General features: G+C 50.2%; 1 protein-coding gene across 1 annotated transcript in view; it reads left to right on the forward strand.

Moving 5' to 3' along the window:
- Positions 1–2,587: 2,587 nt before the first annotated feature.
- The window catches only part of FRMPD2 (FERM and PDZ domain containing 2), an 83,628-nt gene continuing 66,890 nt past the window's right edge, over positions 2,588–19,325 (forward strand). The window contains 5 exon segments of the mRNA XM_036264859.1: positions 2,588–2,600; positions 3,778–3,900; positions 5,667–5,823; positions 10,707–10,771; positions 11,395–11,612. Of these exon segments, the coding sequence (XP_036120752.1) occupies positions 2,588–2,600; positions 3,778–3,900; positions 5,667–5,823; positions 10,707–10,771; positions 11,395–11,612 (576 nt within the window).

Raw genomic sequence — 19,325 nt, forward strand, 5'->3', positions numbered from 1 at the left:
TGTGTCACTTAATGAGTCATTATAAGGCAAACACCTTTGTAGCTACCACCCAGGCCAAGAAATAGAATCCCCCCCCACATTCCAGAAACCCCTCGATGTCTCAAGTGTGGTCCCATTGCTCCCCCAAAGGTATCTGCTCTCCTGACCATTACAGTACAACTTGGTTTTGCTCGTTTTTGGTTTTATCCCTCAAATGTGCATTTCTAAACATGCTATTTACTCTTGGTCATTTAAAAAATTGGTATGTCTTTTAATTACAGTTTCCCCTCCATCCCTATATTGTCTCTATTTAAAAAAAATTATTAGCCTAGCCAGTGTGGCTCAGTGGTTGAGCGTCGACCCATGCACCACGAGGTTGCCGGTTCGGTTCCCGGTCAGGGCACATGCCCAGGTTGTGGGCCTGATCCCCAGTGGGGGGCGTGCAGGAGGCGGCCAATCTATGTTCTCTCTCCTCGAAGTTTCTATTTCTCTCCTCCTTCCTCTCTCCCTAAAATCAATAAAGGAAAAAATTGAGATATGGCTCACATACCATAACATTTACTTTTTAAAAGTGTACAATTCAGATGTTTTTGTATGTTCATGAAGTTGCTTAACCATCACCACTAACTCCAGAATATTGTTCTCAGCATCCTCAAAAGAAATTTAATACTTACTAGCAGTCTCTCTTCCTTCAATAAATAGGATAAATTGTTCTGTGGTTTTCTAATCTTAGGCCATTTTTGTGTCATTTGGTATTAGGGTAATACTGGCTTCCTAGAAGTTGAGAAGTGTCCCCTCCTCATCTATTTTTGGGAAGGTGTCCCCTCCTTATATATTTTTGGGAAGACTTTGTGAGGATTGATGTTCATTTGTCTTTAAATGTTCTCTAAATATTCACTGGTGAAGCTTTGGGGTCCTGGGCTTTTCCTTGTGGAAAGGTTTTTGATTAGTAATGCAATCTGTTTTCTCGTTCTGTGCCTAATCAAAGCTGCAATTCCTTCTTGAGTCAGTTTGAGTAATTTGTGTCTTTCTAGGAATTTTCCATTTCATCTATATTTTCTAATTTCTCAGCATACAACTATCCATAGTATTTTCTTATAATTATTTTTATTTCTATAAGATTGATAGTAATGTCCAGTCTTTCATTATTGATTTTAGTGATTTAAGTTTTCTCTCTTTTTATTTTGGTCAATCTAGCTAAATATTTTTCAATTTTGTTGATTTTTTTCAAATAACTAACTTTTGCTTTTATTCATTTTCTCTGTTGTTTTTCTACTCTGTATTTAATTCATTTTCACTCTAGTTTTTATTGTTTACTTTCCTTTTGGCTGATTTTGGTTACTTTTCTGTTTTATGTGTAGTTTCTTTTTTAAAAAATATATTTTTAAAAATTGATTTTTAGAGAGAGAAGGGGGAGGGGTCAGGGAGGGAGAGAAAAACATCAATACGAGAGAGACCCGATGGGCTGCCTCCCGCATGCCCCATGCCCCACACTGGGGCCCACAACACAAGCATGTGCCCTGCCCAGGAATCAAACTGGCAGCCCCCCGGTGCACTGGACGATGCCCAACCAACTGAGCCACACAGGGCTATGTCTAGTTTCTTAAGGTGAAGTTGAGGTTACTGATTCGAGATCTTCTTTTTAAATATAAGCATTTGCAGATGTAGTTTTCCCTCTAAGGACTCCTCTAGTTGCAGCCCAGACATGTGGCATGCCGCTGTTGTCCTCGTTTTCCTCGCGATTTCTTCTCGAGCACTGGCTGTTTAGGAGTGTGTTTCCCAATCTCCACACGTGTCAATCTTCCAAATGTTCTTCCCTATTGATATCCGATTTCATTCCATTTTCTGAGCACGTAACTTGTATAACTGCAATGCTTTTAAACTGATGAAGACTTGTTTTGTGGTCTAGCATGCAGCCTGTCCTGGAGAATGCTTCGTGCGCCCCTGAGAAAATGTTGTGTCGTGTTGTCAGTGACGTGTCATAGCGTCTCTCGGGGTTAGCTGACTTGCAACGTTGATAAAGCTCCTACTGGCCTTCTGGCTACTTGTTCTAGCCATTATGAGTATTGAAGTCTCCATCATTGTTGAATTATCTATTTCTTCTTTCAATTCTATCAATTTTTATTTATTTTTTAATCCCCAGCCAAGGATATTTTTTCGTTTATCTTTGGATAGAGTAGGAGGGAGGGAGAGATGGAGAGCGAGAGAAACATCCACCTGGGAGAGACACATCAAATGGTTGCCTCCCTCACGACCCGACCAGGGCCAAGGATGAACTGCAACTGAGGTACGTGCCCTTGGCTGGCATTGAACCCATGAACCCGGTTCGCGGGCCGACGCTCTGCTGCTGAGCCAAACTGGCCAGGGCAAATCTATCAATTTTTGATTCATATATTTTGAGGCTCTGATTTCAGGTTCACATATATTTATAGTTATATATTCTGAATCCCCAGTGATGCCAGGGCCTGCTGCTGGGCACCAACCTGCAGCTCAGAGCTGTCCTGCGGTGGGGGGTGGGGGGGGGGTCGCTCCCTCATCGTTCGAGGGGAAGGAACAGCCTCTTTCCCCAGGTGCTCTGTCCACTCCCAGCAAAATTCTTTCAGCGAACATGCGCCCCACAGGTCCGCTGTGTGTCCTCTGTGTGTCCGCTCAGAGCCCTTCTGTGGTCCGCTCAGAGCCCTTCTGGGGTCCGCCGCTCTGCCTCCTGGCCTCGCCGGCTCCCAGGACCAGGGGGGCTGTCCAGGCTGGCATCTCAACGCACTGGCTGTTGGCCTGGGACGGTGCTGAGTCCCCGGGTGGGCCGAAGCACCTCTGATTCCCACCCGCCAATGCTGCCTGGGCTCCCCTTCTCTTCTCTGCTGCTCTCGTTTGGGGGTCCCTGTGTGGGGCCCCCACTCCGGGGGCAGGAGCTGTCTGCAGGAAGCTGGCCTTAGAGGCAGAGGTAGGAGGCTGAGCAGCTGGTGAGCGGAGGGCTTGGATTAGCACGTTGGGTGCAGAGATGGGGGTGCTATGATGAGCTTCCCACCCTGCCCCCATGTAACACCCCCCATCCGTGAGCTCTGGCTGCACAAAGGTCAGTGACGCGAAGGGTTATGGAAAGCCCGCCCGGCTTCTTCTGCTGCTGTCCGCGGGGTTCTCCTTGCTGGAGATTGGTGGGTGGTGGCTTAGTCAGGACCGACATTTAATTGTCAGCTTTGTTTGAAGGAGGTTCTCAGAGGCGGGACCAGCCTCCCTCATCCTCCGCCAGCACAGCAGTCTGCTGCTTCCCTGCGCTCGGCGCCTTTTCAAAGCGGCCTCACTTCCTTCTAGTGACTTGGCCTCTGCAGGCAGATGTGACCCTGAGAGACAGGACTGAGCTGCAACCAGTCCCACTTTGCACGTGGCAGCAGGAGAGGAAAAGACATGATCATGTTTCAGAGGCAAAAAGGCTGTTAAGCCAGAGAGGGCAGCAGGCAGTGGACAGCACCCAACAGAGGGGGCTCTCTGCCACCGCGCACCGGGCTCGGAGGGAGGTGCCGTTCCCACGGTTCATCTGTTCATTCATTTATTCACTCACCCCTTCACTTGAGAGTTTGTTTATTTATTTGCTCATTCACTGAGAACCAACGAGCCAGCCCAGCCAGCCCTCCGATGAACATTTCTTTAGCTTCTCCCATGGGCCCAGCCCTGGGGGTGTCAGGGATGAGCACGTGGCTGCCTGTGTTTCGGGGGCTGGACCGCGCCTGGCCAGAGTGGCGAGTGCTGGCCCAGACGTGCTCTGGACACTGCAGGGGCTCAGCGGCGTGTGTGTCTCTGCAGGCATGAGCCCAGCCTCTGTGGCCCTGGCCAGTGCCCTGCAGGCCAGGACGAAGCTCTGTCAGGAGGAGATCTGGTCCCTCTGGTTTCTGGCTGCGCAGCGGCTCCTGGAAGACCTCTCTGAGGGTAAGAGAGTGTGTTTGGGACAACTGAGTCCCGGGGGAGGGAGGCGGTGAGTGTGAAGCTTCCCAAACAAATGTATTTCTGGGTGCTGCTTCTTGATCAGTTCTGAGTTGTTACAATGAGCACGCACTCGGCACCACCCACGGCACAGCACCGGGAGGGCAGCCTGTCTCCTGACTCATGGCCTGCGGCAGAGTTGAACGAAGGTCCCTCTTCTGGCCTGGTCGTGCAGTTTTTCGGGCATGGTGGCAGGGAGAGAGCAGCTGCAGCTCTCTGCCCACACTCTGGGCACAACCAGGGACAGGAGGCGGGGCAGCCCACACTGTCCCCTGCAGGACGCTGCCCCAGCGGTGTCCCTTCCGGAGCTGGGACCCACACACTCCTGCTCTAAACTGGGAAGGTTAATGTAAAGAATTATTAAGCTCCTATAGAAGGGTAACTGTAATATATAAGGAAACTCTACGTGGTCCCCAGGGCTGAGGGCAGTCCCATTGGGGGACAGACTTTGGAGGGAAGCCCTCTTCCCGGCTTGAGAGTCAGATCTGTGCCTGCCGCCCATGATGACAGTGAAGTTTGCTGTCTTGTCTGCCAAAGTTGACCTGTAGTCACTGGACAAGCAGGGCACAGGCAAGAGCCACCAGGCTGTCTGGTTGCCGGCAGGTGCAGGTGAGCTGCAGATCCGGAGTGGGTGCGGGCGGGTGCAGGAGAGCCACAGGTCCGGAGTGGGTGCAGGCGGGTGCAGGTGGGTGCAGGTGGGTGCTGGCAGGTGCAGGCGGGCGCAGGCGGGTGCAGGTGAGCTGCAGATCCGGAGTGGGTACAGGCAGGTGCAGGCGGGTGCAGGCGGGTGCAGGTGAGCTGCAGGTCCGGAGTGGGTGCAGGTGGGTACAGGCAGGTGCAGGAGAGCCGCAGGTCGGGAGCGGGTGTGGGCAGGTGCAGGTGGGTGCAGGCAGGTGCAGGCGGGTGCAGGTGAGCCGCAGGTCTGGAGCAGGTGCGGGCGAGAGGCCTGGCGTTGTCAGTGTCTGTATAGACAGGGTGACTGCTTGGTGAGGCCAGGCCAGGAGGTGGCCGAGGGACCGGGGTCCTGGGCGATGTTGGTGCAAAGCATCACCAGGTGTCCTCATGCACACACCGCTGCCCCAGCCCCTGTGTCCCTCCAGCGCCCTCTGCAGAGAGACCTACCTGTGCGTCGCTGTACGGGTAGGACACTCAGGGACTGCGCAGGTACTGACAGATGGTTTGCAGCTGGGAGACATTAAATTAACAGCTGGAACAAGCACTGGATCCCCACTCGGGTGTGAACTCGGAAGTCACACACGCCTGGGGCTGCCAGCCGCAGTGACGCTCCTCACAGGTGAGGTCACACGTGCGCAGTCCAGGGAAGGTGCCGCACAGGGAGGAGCAGGGAGGCTGTACACCTGTCGCTTCAGCTTCATCATCTCCGAGTCTTCACTCCCTCCGCCCTACGCTGGAGGTCTGAGGCACCCCCAGGATGCCCAGAACACCAGCCGCCTGGGTCCCTGGCCTGGCTCCGGAGAAGTCGGGCTTCTCCTTGAGACTCTTGGGCCACTGATGGATTTGGATGCAGGCGTTAGTTTCCTGGCCACAGCTCCTGCCACCTTTGTAACACATGCTCCTGTGCACGCATCGTGGTCAGATTTGTTTCATCCCTGTTTGCCAGGGGTCAGCTCGTGGCCTCTGCTGGGCACAGTCAAATAGATGGCCAACTGCAGTGGCCCTGTCTCTAGTCCCTGTCTCTGCCTTGGTTTCAGGTTCCTCGGACTACGTGGTCTGCCCCTGGTCCACCTTGCTTTCTGTGTTCGGAAGCGTGTCTTTCCAAGGCCACGTGTCTCACGCAGAGGCTGCTCGTCTCAAGGCCCCTGGACGGCTACAGCAGCAGAGCAGCAAGAGCAGCCCGGTGCAGCTCGGGTGAGGCGCGTGGTGTCCGCGTGCCACGCCTGGCCTGTCCTCCGGGAGGGGCCTCGCCCTCGGTCTCCCCAGCTCCCAGCTCGGCCCTGAGGAATGTGGAGGCAGAATGTGCTTAAAGAAGGTTATTCCCAGGTTTTCTTGCCATCAACTTTTTAGCTCTTAGGTGAGAAACCCGAAATGCAGGGGCTGGTTTTCCAGGGAGTGAACCTTCACAACAGAAAACGAGATGGGACGGAGCTGACAAGGTGCATCTGCCCGTCTTTCTTTCCTGCTGCACTGTTCTCGGAGGGGCGAGTGTTGCAAGCCTTCCGGAGAAGTCTGGAGTGCTAGATAACCGTCATGGTCACCCTGCACGTCACACCTGTCGTCGTCTTCCTCCCATTTTTCTCTCTGTCCCTGGTGTACTGCTCCTGAATGAAACGTCAGCATGTAACCCTTGTCTCAGGCTCTGCCTTCAGCAGGACCTGAGCTAAGACAGATCTCGAATGCTCCTGGCCCTTCCCTGTCCACCACAGGGCTCACTGGTGAGGGACAGACATGACCCTTCTGACCGAAGCATGGCCCCCACTGAGTGACGTGTGAAGGTCTAGTCCCTCCCCTCTCAGAGCCTCGCTGAGCTGAGCTGCGGAAACAGGGCCCACTCCCCTGTATGTTTCTCAAGGAGCAGGCTGCAGGAGCAGGCTGCTAAAGGAGCAGGCTGCTAAAGGAGCAGGCTACTAAAGGAGCAGGCTACTAAAGGAGCAGGCTACTAAAGGAGCAGGCTGCAGGCTGCAGGAGCAGGCTGCTAAAGGAGCAGGCTGCAGGAGCAGGCTGCTAAAAGAGCAGGCTGCAGGAGCAGGCTGCTAAAGGAGCAGGCTGCAGGAGCAGGCTGCTAAAGGAGCAGGCTGCAGGAGCAGGCTGCTAAAGGAGCAGGCTGCAGGAGCAGGCTGCTAAAGGAGCAGGCTGCAGGAGCAGGCTGCTAAAGGAGCAGGCTGCAGGAGCAGGCTGCTAAAGGAGCAGGCTGCTAAAGGAGCAGGCTGCTAAAGGAGCAGGCTGCTAAAGGAGCAGGCTGCTAAAGGAGCAGGCTGCTAAAGGAGCAGGCTGCAGGAGCAGGCTGCTAAAGGAGCAGGCTGCAGAAGGAGCAGGCTGCTAAAGGAGCAGGCTGCAGAAGGAGCAGGCTGCAGGAGCAGGCTGTGCCAGGACTGGAGAGCTTGCTGCAGAGTCAGGCCGGGAGATGGGAGTGTTCGAACTTGGGGAGGGTTGGCGTGGGAAGTGACAGAGTCCTGAACAAACTGAACAGCGATCTTTATTGCTGGCTTAACACTCTGGGCTCCTGAGACATGGTAGAAAGGGACATGGCTTAAGGGGCGGAAGCCACCAGCCTCACACCCTGCCTGCTAGGCCAGGAGGCAGGGTTACCTGGTCACTCTCTCTCAGCGCCCCTCCCAGCCGGCTCTGTTACCTGCTGCTGTCTTGTGTTGACCACAGGCTCCTCTCTCCATCCAGCCTGGCTCGGGCCCTGTGGGTAGAGTGCACAGTTAGGAAAGTGGTCTCAGGAGATGCTGTGCCCGGAATCCTCCCCGTCCTGTGCCCCATTGTGAGGTTAGGAAGGTGTGCCCTGCTCCTTTCTCAGGCCAACCGTCAGCGCCAACCAGCATACTGAGCACTCCCTCACGGCTCGGGTGTTAGTCCAGGGCCAGGCAGGAAGTGCGGGCAGGTCTCTGACCATAGGGCGCTCATACCACCATCACCCTCCCATGCTCATGGCAGACACCACCAACTGACTGTGGAGTTCTTCCCCATGGATCCAGGGGTTGCCCTCAAAACCTTCTCACCCCCCTTCCTCAGGCAGGGCCTACCAGTGGGCTGCACTGGGGGTTGGGATGAAGTCTGCTGTCACTGTGGCAGAGAGCCCAAGGAATCAGGTCAGTGACAGGCATGGGCGGTGCTCGGATGCCACTCTGGTGTCTGCTCTCAGCGTTATTTCTCCAGAAACGAGGGTGCAGCTTGCGAACTTCCTGGCCGGTGTCTAGTCACATTCATCAGAGGATTGTTGGCTGGTTTAAGGGCACAATTGAAACAAAGCACAGAGATCATTGGCACACCTGGCACTGGACACATGCCCTTGACCTAGAGATGCCAAAACCCAAACTAAGCCCATTTGTGTTTAACTCAGTGGACTGCTCAAGTAACCGTGCATTTTACACACCAAGTCTTGTTAATTCAATGTCTCCCTCCCAAAGTCCCCAGAATCATTTTCTTAAAGGAGCGATCTTAAGGCGAATGAGGCCTGTCACTTATAATAGGAGCCCAACCATCGTAATCATAGTAATGAACACATTGAGGATGTAGTATGATCCGGAAGCCACGAGCCGAGTGGCTCAGGGCAGGGGCTCTGGTCACTGGCTTCAAGTCTAGGTTTCAGGTCTTATGGGCAAGTTCCCCAACTTGTCTTTGTTTTAGTTTCTTTCACTATAAAAAGAGGACAATTAAAATACATACCTCACGGGATTGTGGTGAAACTAAATGCGTTGATGTAAGTAAAAGGTTTAGGGCAAGGCTTGGTATAAGTGCTCACTGCCCAGTAACAATCATTATCATCACCATCTCCAGGAACTCTTGACTCAATCCTCAGGAACACTCAGGCAGGAGTCACTTTAAAGGTGGAGGAAAGCAGGCTCAGCGAAGTCAGGTGATGCTCTTCCCGGGACCCCTGCTGCTTCGGCAACAGTGATGCTTCGGGCCGGGTGAGCCAGGCTCGGGCCCCAGGAAACAGCCGCAGGCACAGCGGCAGGAACACAGACAACCTCATTCCTCACTTAACGAGAAGTCTGGGATTGTTCAGCAGCTCCGTAAACGTCGTCAGGAACCCAGGCTGTATGTTTCTCTTCTGTCTGCTTTAGCCTCTGGCTTCTGTTCTTATGCCTGTGCCTCCCCGTCACACGGCGGCTGCGATTCCGGGCCGGAGTAAGGAGGGAAGAGTGGGGTCAGTCCCGGGGGTTCTGATCGTCAGAAAAGCAGACGTTTTCTCAGAAGCCTCCTAATAGACTTGCTTTTGTCTTTTGCCAAAATTGTGCGTCATGGTCACTGTGACCCTTAGCTGCCAGAGCAGGGGGCAACATTTTAAGGGAGCTGCAGATGGTTGTTGGGTCCGCCACTGGTGTCCACCACACATGGCACTGGAATTGTGTTTCGGGCCACAGAAAAGCAGAGGTGACTGCAATCTAACCACGTGCTTTTCCTCTTGGACAGATGCTCGTCTACTCTCTAGGGACCACCCTCTACTGGTCCGCAGGGCTTCGTGTTCCACCGATCAGGTCTGCAACCAAACACTGAGCGCTGCAGGTCAGGTCTCTGGATTTCCTTAGCATCTCCCCCAGGGGCTGCACCCACTGAGCCGCTCGCCACCACTGGGTCCTCCTAGGCTCTGCGAATGCCCCGATGATGGCAGCGCTCCTGGGTCAGGGACAGCTCGGAGCCCAAGCGCGCACTGTGGGCAGCCGTTTAGCCGGGCAAACCCATAAGGCTCATTTGCCCCCTGCTCGGGGAGTAGCAGGCGAGAGCCGCCAGCCGCGGAAGGGCCGGTACAGAGCCGGCTTCGGACCTTCCCGGAGGCCGCGTCCCTGCACAGGGCTCTGTGCGCCCCCATTCGGGAGACAGCGCCCACAATGCCTTTCTCTCCACACTGTCCAGAGATTTTAGTAAAGGCTCTGACAGGGCCCTGGCCGGTCTGAGGGGTTAGAGCGTCGGCCCGTGGACCAGAGAGACCTGGGTTTGGTCCCCACTAAGGACACGTACCTTGGTTGCAGTTTGTTCCCGCCCCGTTGGGGTCATGTGGGTGGCAGCCACTCGATGTGTCTCTCTCACATGGATGTTTCTCTCTCTCTTCCTCCCTCTCTCCCTCCTGCTCTATCTAAAGATAAATGCAATTAAAAAAAAATGTCCTCAGGTAAGGATAAAAACATACAAAATAAAGACTCTGAGAAGGATGAAAGCATAGACCTTTTAAACTCTGTCATAGCATTTCACAAAAATTTGGACTATGGAATATGTGTGTGTGTGTAAATTTTCGTCTGACACTATAAGAAACCAGTGTACAAGAGCACACGCTGGAGAAGCCTGCCCAGCCTCTCTCCTCCCCTTCCTCCTTCCTCCTTCCTGCCTTCCCCTTCCCCCCTTGCTCCCTCCTTCCCTCCCTTCTCCTTTCCCATCCCCCCTCCCCCTTCCTTTCCCTTCCCTTCCCATCCCCCTTCCCCCTTCCTTTCCCTTCCCCCCTTCCCCCTTCCTTTCCCTTCCCTTCCCATCCCCCTTCCCCCTTCCTTCCTTCCCTTTCCTCCTTCCCCCTTCCCCTTCTCCCTTCCCCCTTCCTTTCCCATCCCCCCTTCCTCCTTCCCCCCTCCCTTCCCCCTTCCTCCTCCCTTCCCCCTTCCTCCTCCCTTCCCCTTCCTCCTCCCTTCCCCTTCCTCCTTCCCCCTTCCCTTCCTCCTTCCTCCATTCCCCTTCCTCCCTTCACCTCACCCTCGCCTTCTCCAGTTCCACATTCCAAGCTTCCGGGTGCTCTTCCTAAAGCCGGCACCTGCTCGTGTCCCTTGTCCTGTGAAATTTTGTGGAGCTCCTCACCTCCCACAGGATTACATCCCCCTCTTAGCAGGGCACCCCTGGTGCCCGGAACTGGTTCCCACGGGTGGCTGTTCCCTCTCTGGTGCTCTGCCACAAGCAGGGCCAGGTCCTGGGCTGTGGCCTGTGTACCAGAACGGCACTCACAATGCCCCACGCTTGGTTTAGCATGTTACTGTGTTGAAGTGTTTAATAACTTGGCATCAGGGGTCCTGCGGTGTCATTTCCCGCCCTGGGCCTGCACACAGCCCCTTCCTTTCGGACATCAGCCCACCTTTGCTGCCCAGCCCCCCCGCCTGCGCTCACTCCGCACGGCCCTGGTCCACCAGCGTGCGCAGCCTTCGTGGGAAAGGTGAGCGCCCTGTGGCTGGGCCTGAGGAAAAGCCGGACGTGGGGTCTGAGCTGAGGCCTTCCCCATATACTGGTGGCCACTAAACACACGAGGGAAGTGCTTAGGAAAATAGCTGTTTTTCCTTCTGTTTGGTGTGTACATGTGACATAGAATTCAGCCGAAAATTATTGACCCTGTGGTGAGTGCTGACAATTTCACAATGAAAACGCCCGGTCCTTCGGGTCCCCGCGCGCACATTCTAGTAGGAAGGCCCCGCGGAACCCAGCTGAGTGAGCTGAGGAATCACAGCTGCCCCGTGAATGTAAGTTAAGGCTGATCCGTCCTGGCTTATCTGGGCGCTTGGCATGGGTGGAAGCCCACTCGGTCAGGCACCTGTTGTTTAAGTAGCCCAAGCACACGCGTGGGCTCTTGAACCCTGGACGGCCCTGCAGGTCAGAAAGCAGGAACTTCACTCAGCTGGTGCAGACCATCGCTCTGAGTCGGTGGCCCAGTGACTGATCCCGTGTCCATCCCTGCCTGCTGCTCAGGAGACCACGGGTTTCTGTGGGTCCCCACTGCGCACCTGCAAGACGCCGGCCCAGGGCCGCAGCCGTGCAGCCGCTCACGCAGCACTTGCTCTGCAGCCACTGCAGCTCCGGGAGCCCCTGCGCCGGGTTCTGCTGAGCAAGTGAGCTCCGTTCTGCCGAGCATGTGCGCAGACCAGCCTGGCAGGCGGTGGCCGCTGCGCTCCGTTCTGGAAGCTTCCTGGCTGCATGGGGAAGCGGCTGCACACCCAGTCTCTGCGCATCTCCACATCAGACAGCTGCTCGGCATGGTTTGGGGCACCATCTGCGAGGCCAGTGTAGGTCTGCGTTTTTCTTTTATATATATATACTGCTATGGGAAATGTCTGAGATTCTATTGTCTATGTTTTCTTCTAGTATTTTTATGAATTCAAGTCTAACATTTAAGTCTTTAATCCATTTTGAGTTTATTCTTCTGTGCTGCATAAGATGGTGATCTAATTTTATTTTTTTGCACACATCTGTCCAGTTTTTCCAGCAACATTTATCGAATAGACTGTCTTTAGTCCACTGTATGTTTTTGCTTCCTTTGCCAAATATTAATTGAATATAGAGGCATGAGTTTATTTCTGAGCTTGCTATTCTGGTCCATTGGTCTATGTGTCTGTTTTTATGCCAGTACCATGCTGTTTTGATTAATATGGCCTTGAGGTATAGTTTGATATCAGGTAGCATGATTCTTCACCTTTGTTCTTTCTCAAGATTGCTGTTGCTTTAGGGGTCTTTTGTGGTTCCACATACATTTTTGGTGTACTTGTTCTAGTTCTTTGAAAAACACCATTGATATCTTGATAGAAATTGAGTTGAAGATGTAGATTGCTTTGGGTAGTATGGATATTTTAATGATGTTAATTCTTCCTATCCATGAACATGGCATATGTTCCCCTTATCTGTATTTTCTTCAGTTTCTTACTTTAGTGTCTTATAATTTTCCGAGTACAGGTCTTTTACATACTTGGTTAAATTCATTCCTTGATATTTTATTCTTTTTTTTTTTATCCTCACCCGAGGACATTTTTTTTTTCCATTTTTTGCACAGATAGAGCGGGAGGGAGAGAGAGGAAGAGAGAGAGAGAGAGAAACATCGATGTGAAAGGGACACATCGAGTGGCTGCCACCTGCACGACCAACCAGGGCCGGGGACAAACTGCAACCGAGGTACGTGCCCTTAGCGGGAACCGAACCCAGGTCTCTCTGGACCGCAGGCCGACGCTCCAACCGCTGAGCCAAACCGGCCAGGGCAATATTTTATTCTTTTTGAAGCAATTTGTGAATGGGATTGTTTTCTTTTTTCTGATAATTCATTATTGGTGTATAAAAAATGCAACTGACTTCCAGATATTTATTTTGTATCCTATTACTTTATTAAATTTATCATTTCTAGTAGTTTTTGGGTGCAGTCTAGGTTATTCTGTATACAATAGCATGTCAGCTCCAAATAATGACAATTTTACTTCCTCCTTTTCAATTTGGATGCCTTTGATTTTTTCTTCTTGTCTGATTGCTGTGTCTAGGACTTCCAGTACTATGTTGAGTAAGAGTGGTGAAAGCAGATATCCCTGTCTTGTTCCTGATCTTAAGGGGAAACACTTGTAGTTTTTGCCCATTGAGTATGATGTTGGCTGTGGGTTTGTCATCTATGGCCCTTATTATGCTGAGTTATGTTCCTTCTATTTCCACTTTGTGGAGAGTTTTTATCATAAATGGGTGCTGGATTTTATGAAATATTTTTCCTTCATCTATTGAAATGATCATATGGTTTTTATCCTACATTTGGTTTATGTGGTTACATTTATTACATTTATTGATTTGTGGATATTGTACCAACCTTGCATCCTCAAAACGAATCCCACTTGATCATGGTGTATGATCTTTTTAATGTATTGCTGAATTCGATTAGCTAATCTTTTGTTGAGAATTTTTGTTTTCCTCCTGTTGAACTTTTTGGAATGGTTTGAGAAGAATAGATGTTAGTTAGTCTCTGAATGTTTGGTAAAATTCACCTGTGAAGCCATCCCCTCCAGGACTTGGGTTTGTTTGGGAGTTTTTTCATTACTGTACTGCTTCAATTTCACTAGTTGTAATCTGTCTATTCAGATCTCTGATTCTTCCTGATGTATATTTGGAAGATTGTATCTTTCTAGGAGTTTATTCATTTCATTCAGACTGTCCAATTTGTTGGTGCATAGTTGTTCATGATATTTTCTTACAATCCTTTGTCTTTCTTTGGTGTCAGTTGTTACTTCTCCTCTTTCACTTCTGATTTTATTTGGGTACTCTCTCTTTTCTTCTTGATGTGTCTGGTTAAAAGTTTGTCAATCTTGTTATCATTTTAAAGAACCAGGTCTTGGTTTCATTGATCTTTTATATTGTTTTTTTTAGACTCTGTTTTGTTTATTTCTGCTCTGATTTTTATTATTTTCATCCTTGTACTCACTTTAGGCTTTGCTTATTGTTCTTTTTCAAACTTCTTTAAGTGTTAAGTTAGATTGTTTATTTGAACTTTTTCTTTTTTCTTGAAATAAGTCCATAATGTTATGAATTTCCTTCTTAGGACTGCTTTCCCTGTGTCCAGCAAATTTTGAATTGTTGCATTCTGATTTTCATTTGTTTCAAGGAATCTTTTGATTTCTTCCGTGATCTCATTGTTAACCCATTCATTGTTTAGTTACATGTTAGTTAGCCTCTATGTCTTTGTATGTTTTTCAGTTTTATTCTTGTGATTGATTTGTAATATCATAGCATTATGGTCAGAGAAGATGCTTGACGTTATTTCAATCTTCTTAAATTCATTGAGACTTGTTTTGTGTCCTAATATGTGGTCTATTCTAGAAAATGTTCCACTGGCACTTGAAAAGAATATATATTCTGCTGCTTTGGAGTGAAATGCTCTGAAAATATCAATTAAATCCATTTGATCTAGTGTGTCCTTTAAGGCTGCTGTCTCATTGATTTTCTGCCTGGAAGATCTATCCATTCATGTCAACGAGGTGTTAACATCCCCTTATGTGACTATTTTACTGTCAATCTCTCCCTTTTTGTACATCAAGATTTGCTTTATATATTCACATGCTCCTATGTTGGGTGCATAAATGTTTATAAGGATTATATCCTCATGTTGGATTCTTCCCTTTATCATTATGTAGTATCCTTTTACTATAGCCTTTTTTAAACATCTGTTTTGTCAGATATAAGTATTGGTACTCCAGCATTTTTTTCTTTCCATTTGCACAAAATATATTTTCCATCCATTTACTTTTAGTGTGTGTGTATCTTTCATTCTGTGGTGAGTCTCTTATAGCTGTGTATATATGGGTCTTGTTTTCTTATCCATTAAGCTACCCTATGTCTTTTTATTATTATTAAAAAAATTTTCTTTATTGATTTTTTTTAGAGAGATAAGAAGGGAGAGGGAGAGAGAGATAGAAACATTGATGAGAAAGAACATTGATTGGCTGCCTTCTGCATGCCCTCCACTGGGGATTTGGCCCACAACCTGGGCATGTGCCCTGACTGGGAATCGAACCAGGGATCTCTTGGTGCATGGGTCGATGCTCAACCACTGAGCCGCACCTGCCAGGCTACCCTATGTCTTTTGATCGGAACATTTAAGTCATTTACATTTAAAGGTATGTAGGTAACAATACCTACATTATTAATAGGTATGTACTGCCATTTTAATTTTTTTAACTATGTGCCTCCTCCTCCTCCTCCTTCACTTCCTTCAAGCAAGCCCTTTAACATTTCTTGTAATACTGGTTTAGCGGTGACAAATTCCTTTAGCTTTTTCTTCTCTAGGGAGCTCTTTATCTCTCCTTCAATTCTAAATAATAGCCTTGCTGGGTAAGGTAGCCTTGTTGTAGGTCTTTGCTTTTCATTACTTTGAATATATCATGCCAATCCCTTCTAGCCTGAAATGTTTCTGTTGAGAAATCAGCTGGACAGTCTTATGGGAACTCCCCTGCAGGTAACTAACTGCCTTTCTCTTGCTGCTTTTAAGATTCTTTCTTTGTCTTTAACCTTTGTCATTTTAATTATGATGTGTCTTGGTGTGGACCTCTTTGGGTTCATCTTGTTTGGGACTCTCTGTTCTTCCCGAACTTGTGTGTTTTTCCTTCACCAGGTTAGTGAAGTTTTCAGTTATTATTTTTCTTCAAATAGGTTCTCCGTCCTTTCCTCTTTCTTTTCTCCTTGTGGTACCCATATGATATGGATGCTGTTACACTTCATATTGTCCCAAAGATCCCTTAAACACTCCTCACTTTTAAAAATTCTATTTTTCTGCTCTAATTACGTGTTTTTTTTTTTTTCCTACCTTGTCTCCCCAAATCACTGACTTGATTCTCTGCTTCACTAACCTACTATTTATTCTTTCCAGTATATTCTTTATTTCAGATATTGCATTCTTCAATTCTGACTGGTCCTTTTTTATGGTTTTTATGTCCTTTTTCATGCTGTTGAGCATTCTTATAGTCATTACTTTGAACTCTATATCTGATAAATTGCTTGTCTCCATTTTATTTAGCTCTTCTTCTGGAGAATTATGTTGTTTTTCAATTTCAGGCCTGTTTCTTTGTCTCCCCATTTTGGCTGCCTCTTTGTGTTTCTATGTATGAGGTAGATCTGCTATGACTCTCAATTTTGGTAGGGTGGCCTTATAGAGTAAGTGCCCTGTGGAGCCCAGTGGCATAGTCTCCTAGAGCACAACTGGGTGCTCTAGAAATATGGTTATTATGTGGGTCCTTCTGTTGTAATTGGGTCTTTATTGCTATTGGCCCATTAATGTATGCAATGGACCCTCAATCTGCTGTTCAGGTGCTGATTACATGAAGCAGGATTTGCCTCAGTAGGTTACAGTACCTGCTGAGTTCTCCCTGTAGATACACTGCTTGTAGTTTCTTGGACCCTGCTCTGTTGCTGTCTGAATCTGTTCACTGGATGTATTGGTTCTTGGCCTCTTCAGAGGGACTCTGGTGCAGGCCAATGTCAGATGCTGCTTATGGCTGTTCTGGGGCAACCTGGTTGAAGATATCAGTAATCCACAGCTTGTGGCTCCCTCTACTGGCCCTGGGTGAATGTGGAACAGATCAAGATGCATACCACGCCTGGCTTTTACCAGCACAGAGTCTGCAGACAGGTCCGCAAAAGTCTCAAAATAGATCCGCCTTCCCCTGCAAGCTGCCTGTTAGACTTAGTTTATTGAAAGAGCCTCTGGCTGTATTCCTCAGCAGGGCGTGCGCTCCACAGGAGGGGACGAGAGGGATTTCCGCAGGTGGAGGTTATTACTTCCACCCAGGCTGATGCGCTTAGAGGAGAGTGTTCTGCTGAGAAGGATGGCTTCTGCCGTGTGGGGGAATGACTCGGCACAGGATCCTGGCAGCCGACCCTTCGGCTCTCTACCCAGAGCCACCAACTTCAGCCTTTCCTCATGTGTCTCTAGTCTGCTCTGCCCTCGCTCTGCTGGATCTCAGGGTGAGTGACTGCAAATGAAATTTTATATGTTAACCCTTTAAAAGGGTGCCTGCTTCTCTAGCCATCTCCCCCTGGTGGACAGAGACGTTGATGCTTGTCATAGCCAGATGTTATGTGGCTGCCATTCCTGGTTCTGGTGCTCTCGGTTGGGGAGCTCAGCTTGAGGTTTAGACCCCAGACTTCTCAGGGAGAACCCCCCTTAGCTGAGGTGTCCCTCTGTAACTTCAGCTGCCACCCACGGGGGCCCAGCCATCCCTCTTGTGCCTCTGCATTTCCTACCTGTCTCAAAGTGGCTCCTTCTGCAAGTCCTTGGTTATAAGGCTTCAGTTGGCTATTCAGGTCGATTATTCTAGAATTTAGTTGTAATTCCAGTTTGGTCCTCGGAGGAGGTCAGTATGGTTCCCACCTACCCCACCACCACCTTGTGACTCAAGTTCTGCACTTCTTACCCTAGCAGCCATTGGCTACATGTGGCTGTTGAAATTTAAATTAGCTAAAATATCTTAATTAAAGTGAAATAAAATGGATAACTCAGTTCCTCAGTCTCACATGCCACATTGCAAGGGCTCAGTGGCCACGTGGAGCGGGTGACAACCACGTGGGACAGGCCGATCCAGAGCATTCCTGTCATAGAGTTCTCCGGTCAGTCTGGCAAAGACCGCAGGGTAAGCCTGAACTCCTCGGGTGGCTAAACCCCTTGGCTTCTTTGTAAACACCCTTTTACATAAAAATAATCACGTTTCTAACCCATGAGTCAGTTCACCTGTCAAAGTTAAGCTCCAGGCCCCTTATACAGGAACCTTCCCTGACCACACCTTCATGGTTCCTCAGCTCCCCTTTGCTATCTTGCACCTGCAGAGGGTCTCCTTGTTGTGCTTGTCGTATGGTACCCCTGCGCCCTGTACCCTCCCCAGCGTGTAGAAAGGGGCCTGGCACATACTAGGTGTTTGGCTCAGTCTGGGTTTCCTTGAAGAAAAGTCAGAGATGGGGATTTTTATGAAAGTTCCTAATTGGAAAACTGCCCCTGGGAGAGGGGGTGCGATAGAAGGACAGGAAGGGGGGCGAGCCAAGCAAGGAGGTAGTCTCCGGTGGAGACAGCCTCACGGGGATCCCATGGGGCGCTCTGCGGTGACGTGCGCCAGCGTTGTCCCCCTCGAGGCCCGAGCAGCGCTGGCACTGGGGTGAGGCAAGTGAGGTTCCCGTGGTACAAATGCAAGGAGATTAGCACCTTAGATGCACCAGCGAAGGCTGGGACGTACTGTTCTTGTCCAGGGACCAGTTAGGGAACTGAGACCTTAACTAATGCCGGGGTCATGTGGATGGAGAGGGGAGGACAGCTATGGACAGGGGGTGCCATCAACAGTCAATCAGAAGCTTTTCCTCTAATCCTGTTCTCCTTCTTGGACCCCTCGTCTCTTGCCATGTGGAATTGCTGCTCCTGTGTGTTAAGCCAGAGGACTTGGTGGATAAGGGAGTCTCTATTTGGTATGTCATCATCCCCATTGGACACCGAATTGATCAGGGAGCCATGAAGTAGATTTGGGTCACTAACTGGACACTCACTAGGGCTGCACTAGTGAGTCACAGCAGGGATGAAGCGCACAGGGAGGCTGGGAGACAAGCAAGCAGACAGACACGTGTGGCCTCACAGAGGGGGCTGAGCACAGTGATGAGGGGAGACGAGGAGACGACATTCGCATCTGCCTGAGGGCAGCGGTGGAGGTTGGAAGTGGAGAGGACGTAGCTCTGGGTCTTGGAGGCACAGGGGCCTCAGCAGGGAGACCCGAGGTGGGGCAGCGCCTGAGCAAAGGCACAGGGCACACGAGGCACAGTACTGGGGAGGGAAGGAATCCCCTCGAGGGTATGTGTGGGTAGTGCTACGGAGCATGTCTGGGTGCAGAGAACACATTGCTAGGCTCTCACTGTGGGCGCAGACATGTCCACACTGACTCAAGCCGACAGCCAGTCCGTGTGTGTCTGTGCAGCGCGCCCCCAGACCTGGGGATGGGGATGAGTGATGCGCTTGAGCCAGGCAGAGAGGAGAGTGTGCAGGAGCACCCTGGGCAGCGGGACAGCTGCCTGCTCGGGCACAGCTGCGCCAGAGGAGGTGTGAGGGTCCAGCCGCCCTGGCCCTGACGTGTCTGCCGCCCTGCCGGGGGGTGCTGTGCCCTAGGCGCGCCCGGCTGGGCCAGCTGTGCGCCGTGGTGACGAGAGGCAGCCTGTGCGAGCTGAACACTTCCAGGAGGCCCCTGAGCAGGTCCCCTCTGTGTCCGAAGAAAGCCTCATTCGGAGGTACAACTGACCAGATAGCAAATGTAAACTCCTTGCTACTGAGATCTAACTGTTCAAGTTGCTAAAACAATTTAAAACAAACGACCGAAAACAACATTGTTCTTTAACTAGTTTCTAGGTGGAGTGAAGGGAAAAGTAATTTATAAAATATTGTTTTTGTTGTTGCTCTAAATATGTTAAAAGAATGAATTTTAGAATAATCTTCAAATCTGTTCTCTACTGTTCAA

This window comes from Molossus molossus, unplaced genomic scaffold (assembly GCF_014108415.1).
Source record: "Molossus molossus isolate mMolMol1 unplaced genomic scaffold, mMolMol1.p scaffold_m16_p_17, whole genome shotgun sequence".
NCBI lineage: Eukaryota > Metazoa > Chordata > Mammalia > Chiroptera > Molossidae > Molossus > Molossus molossus.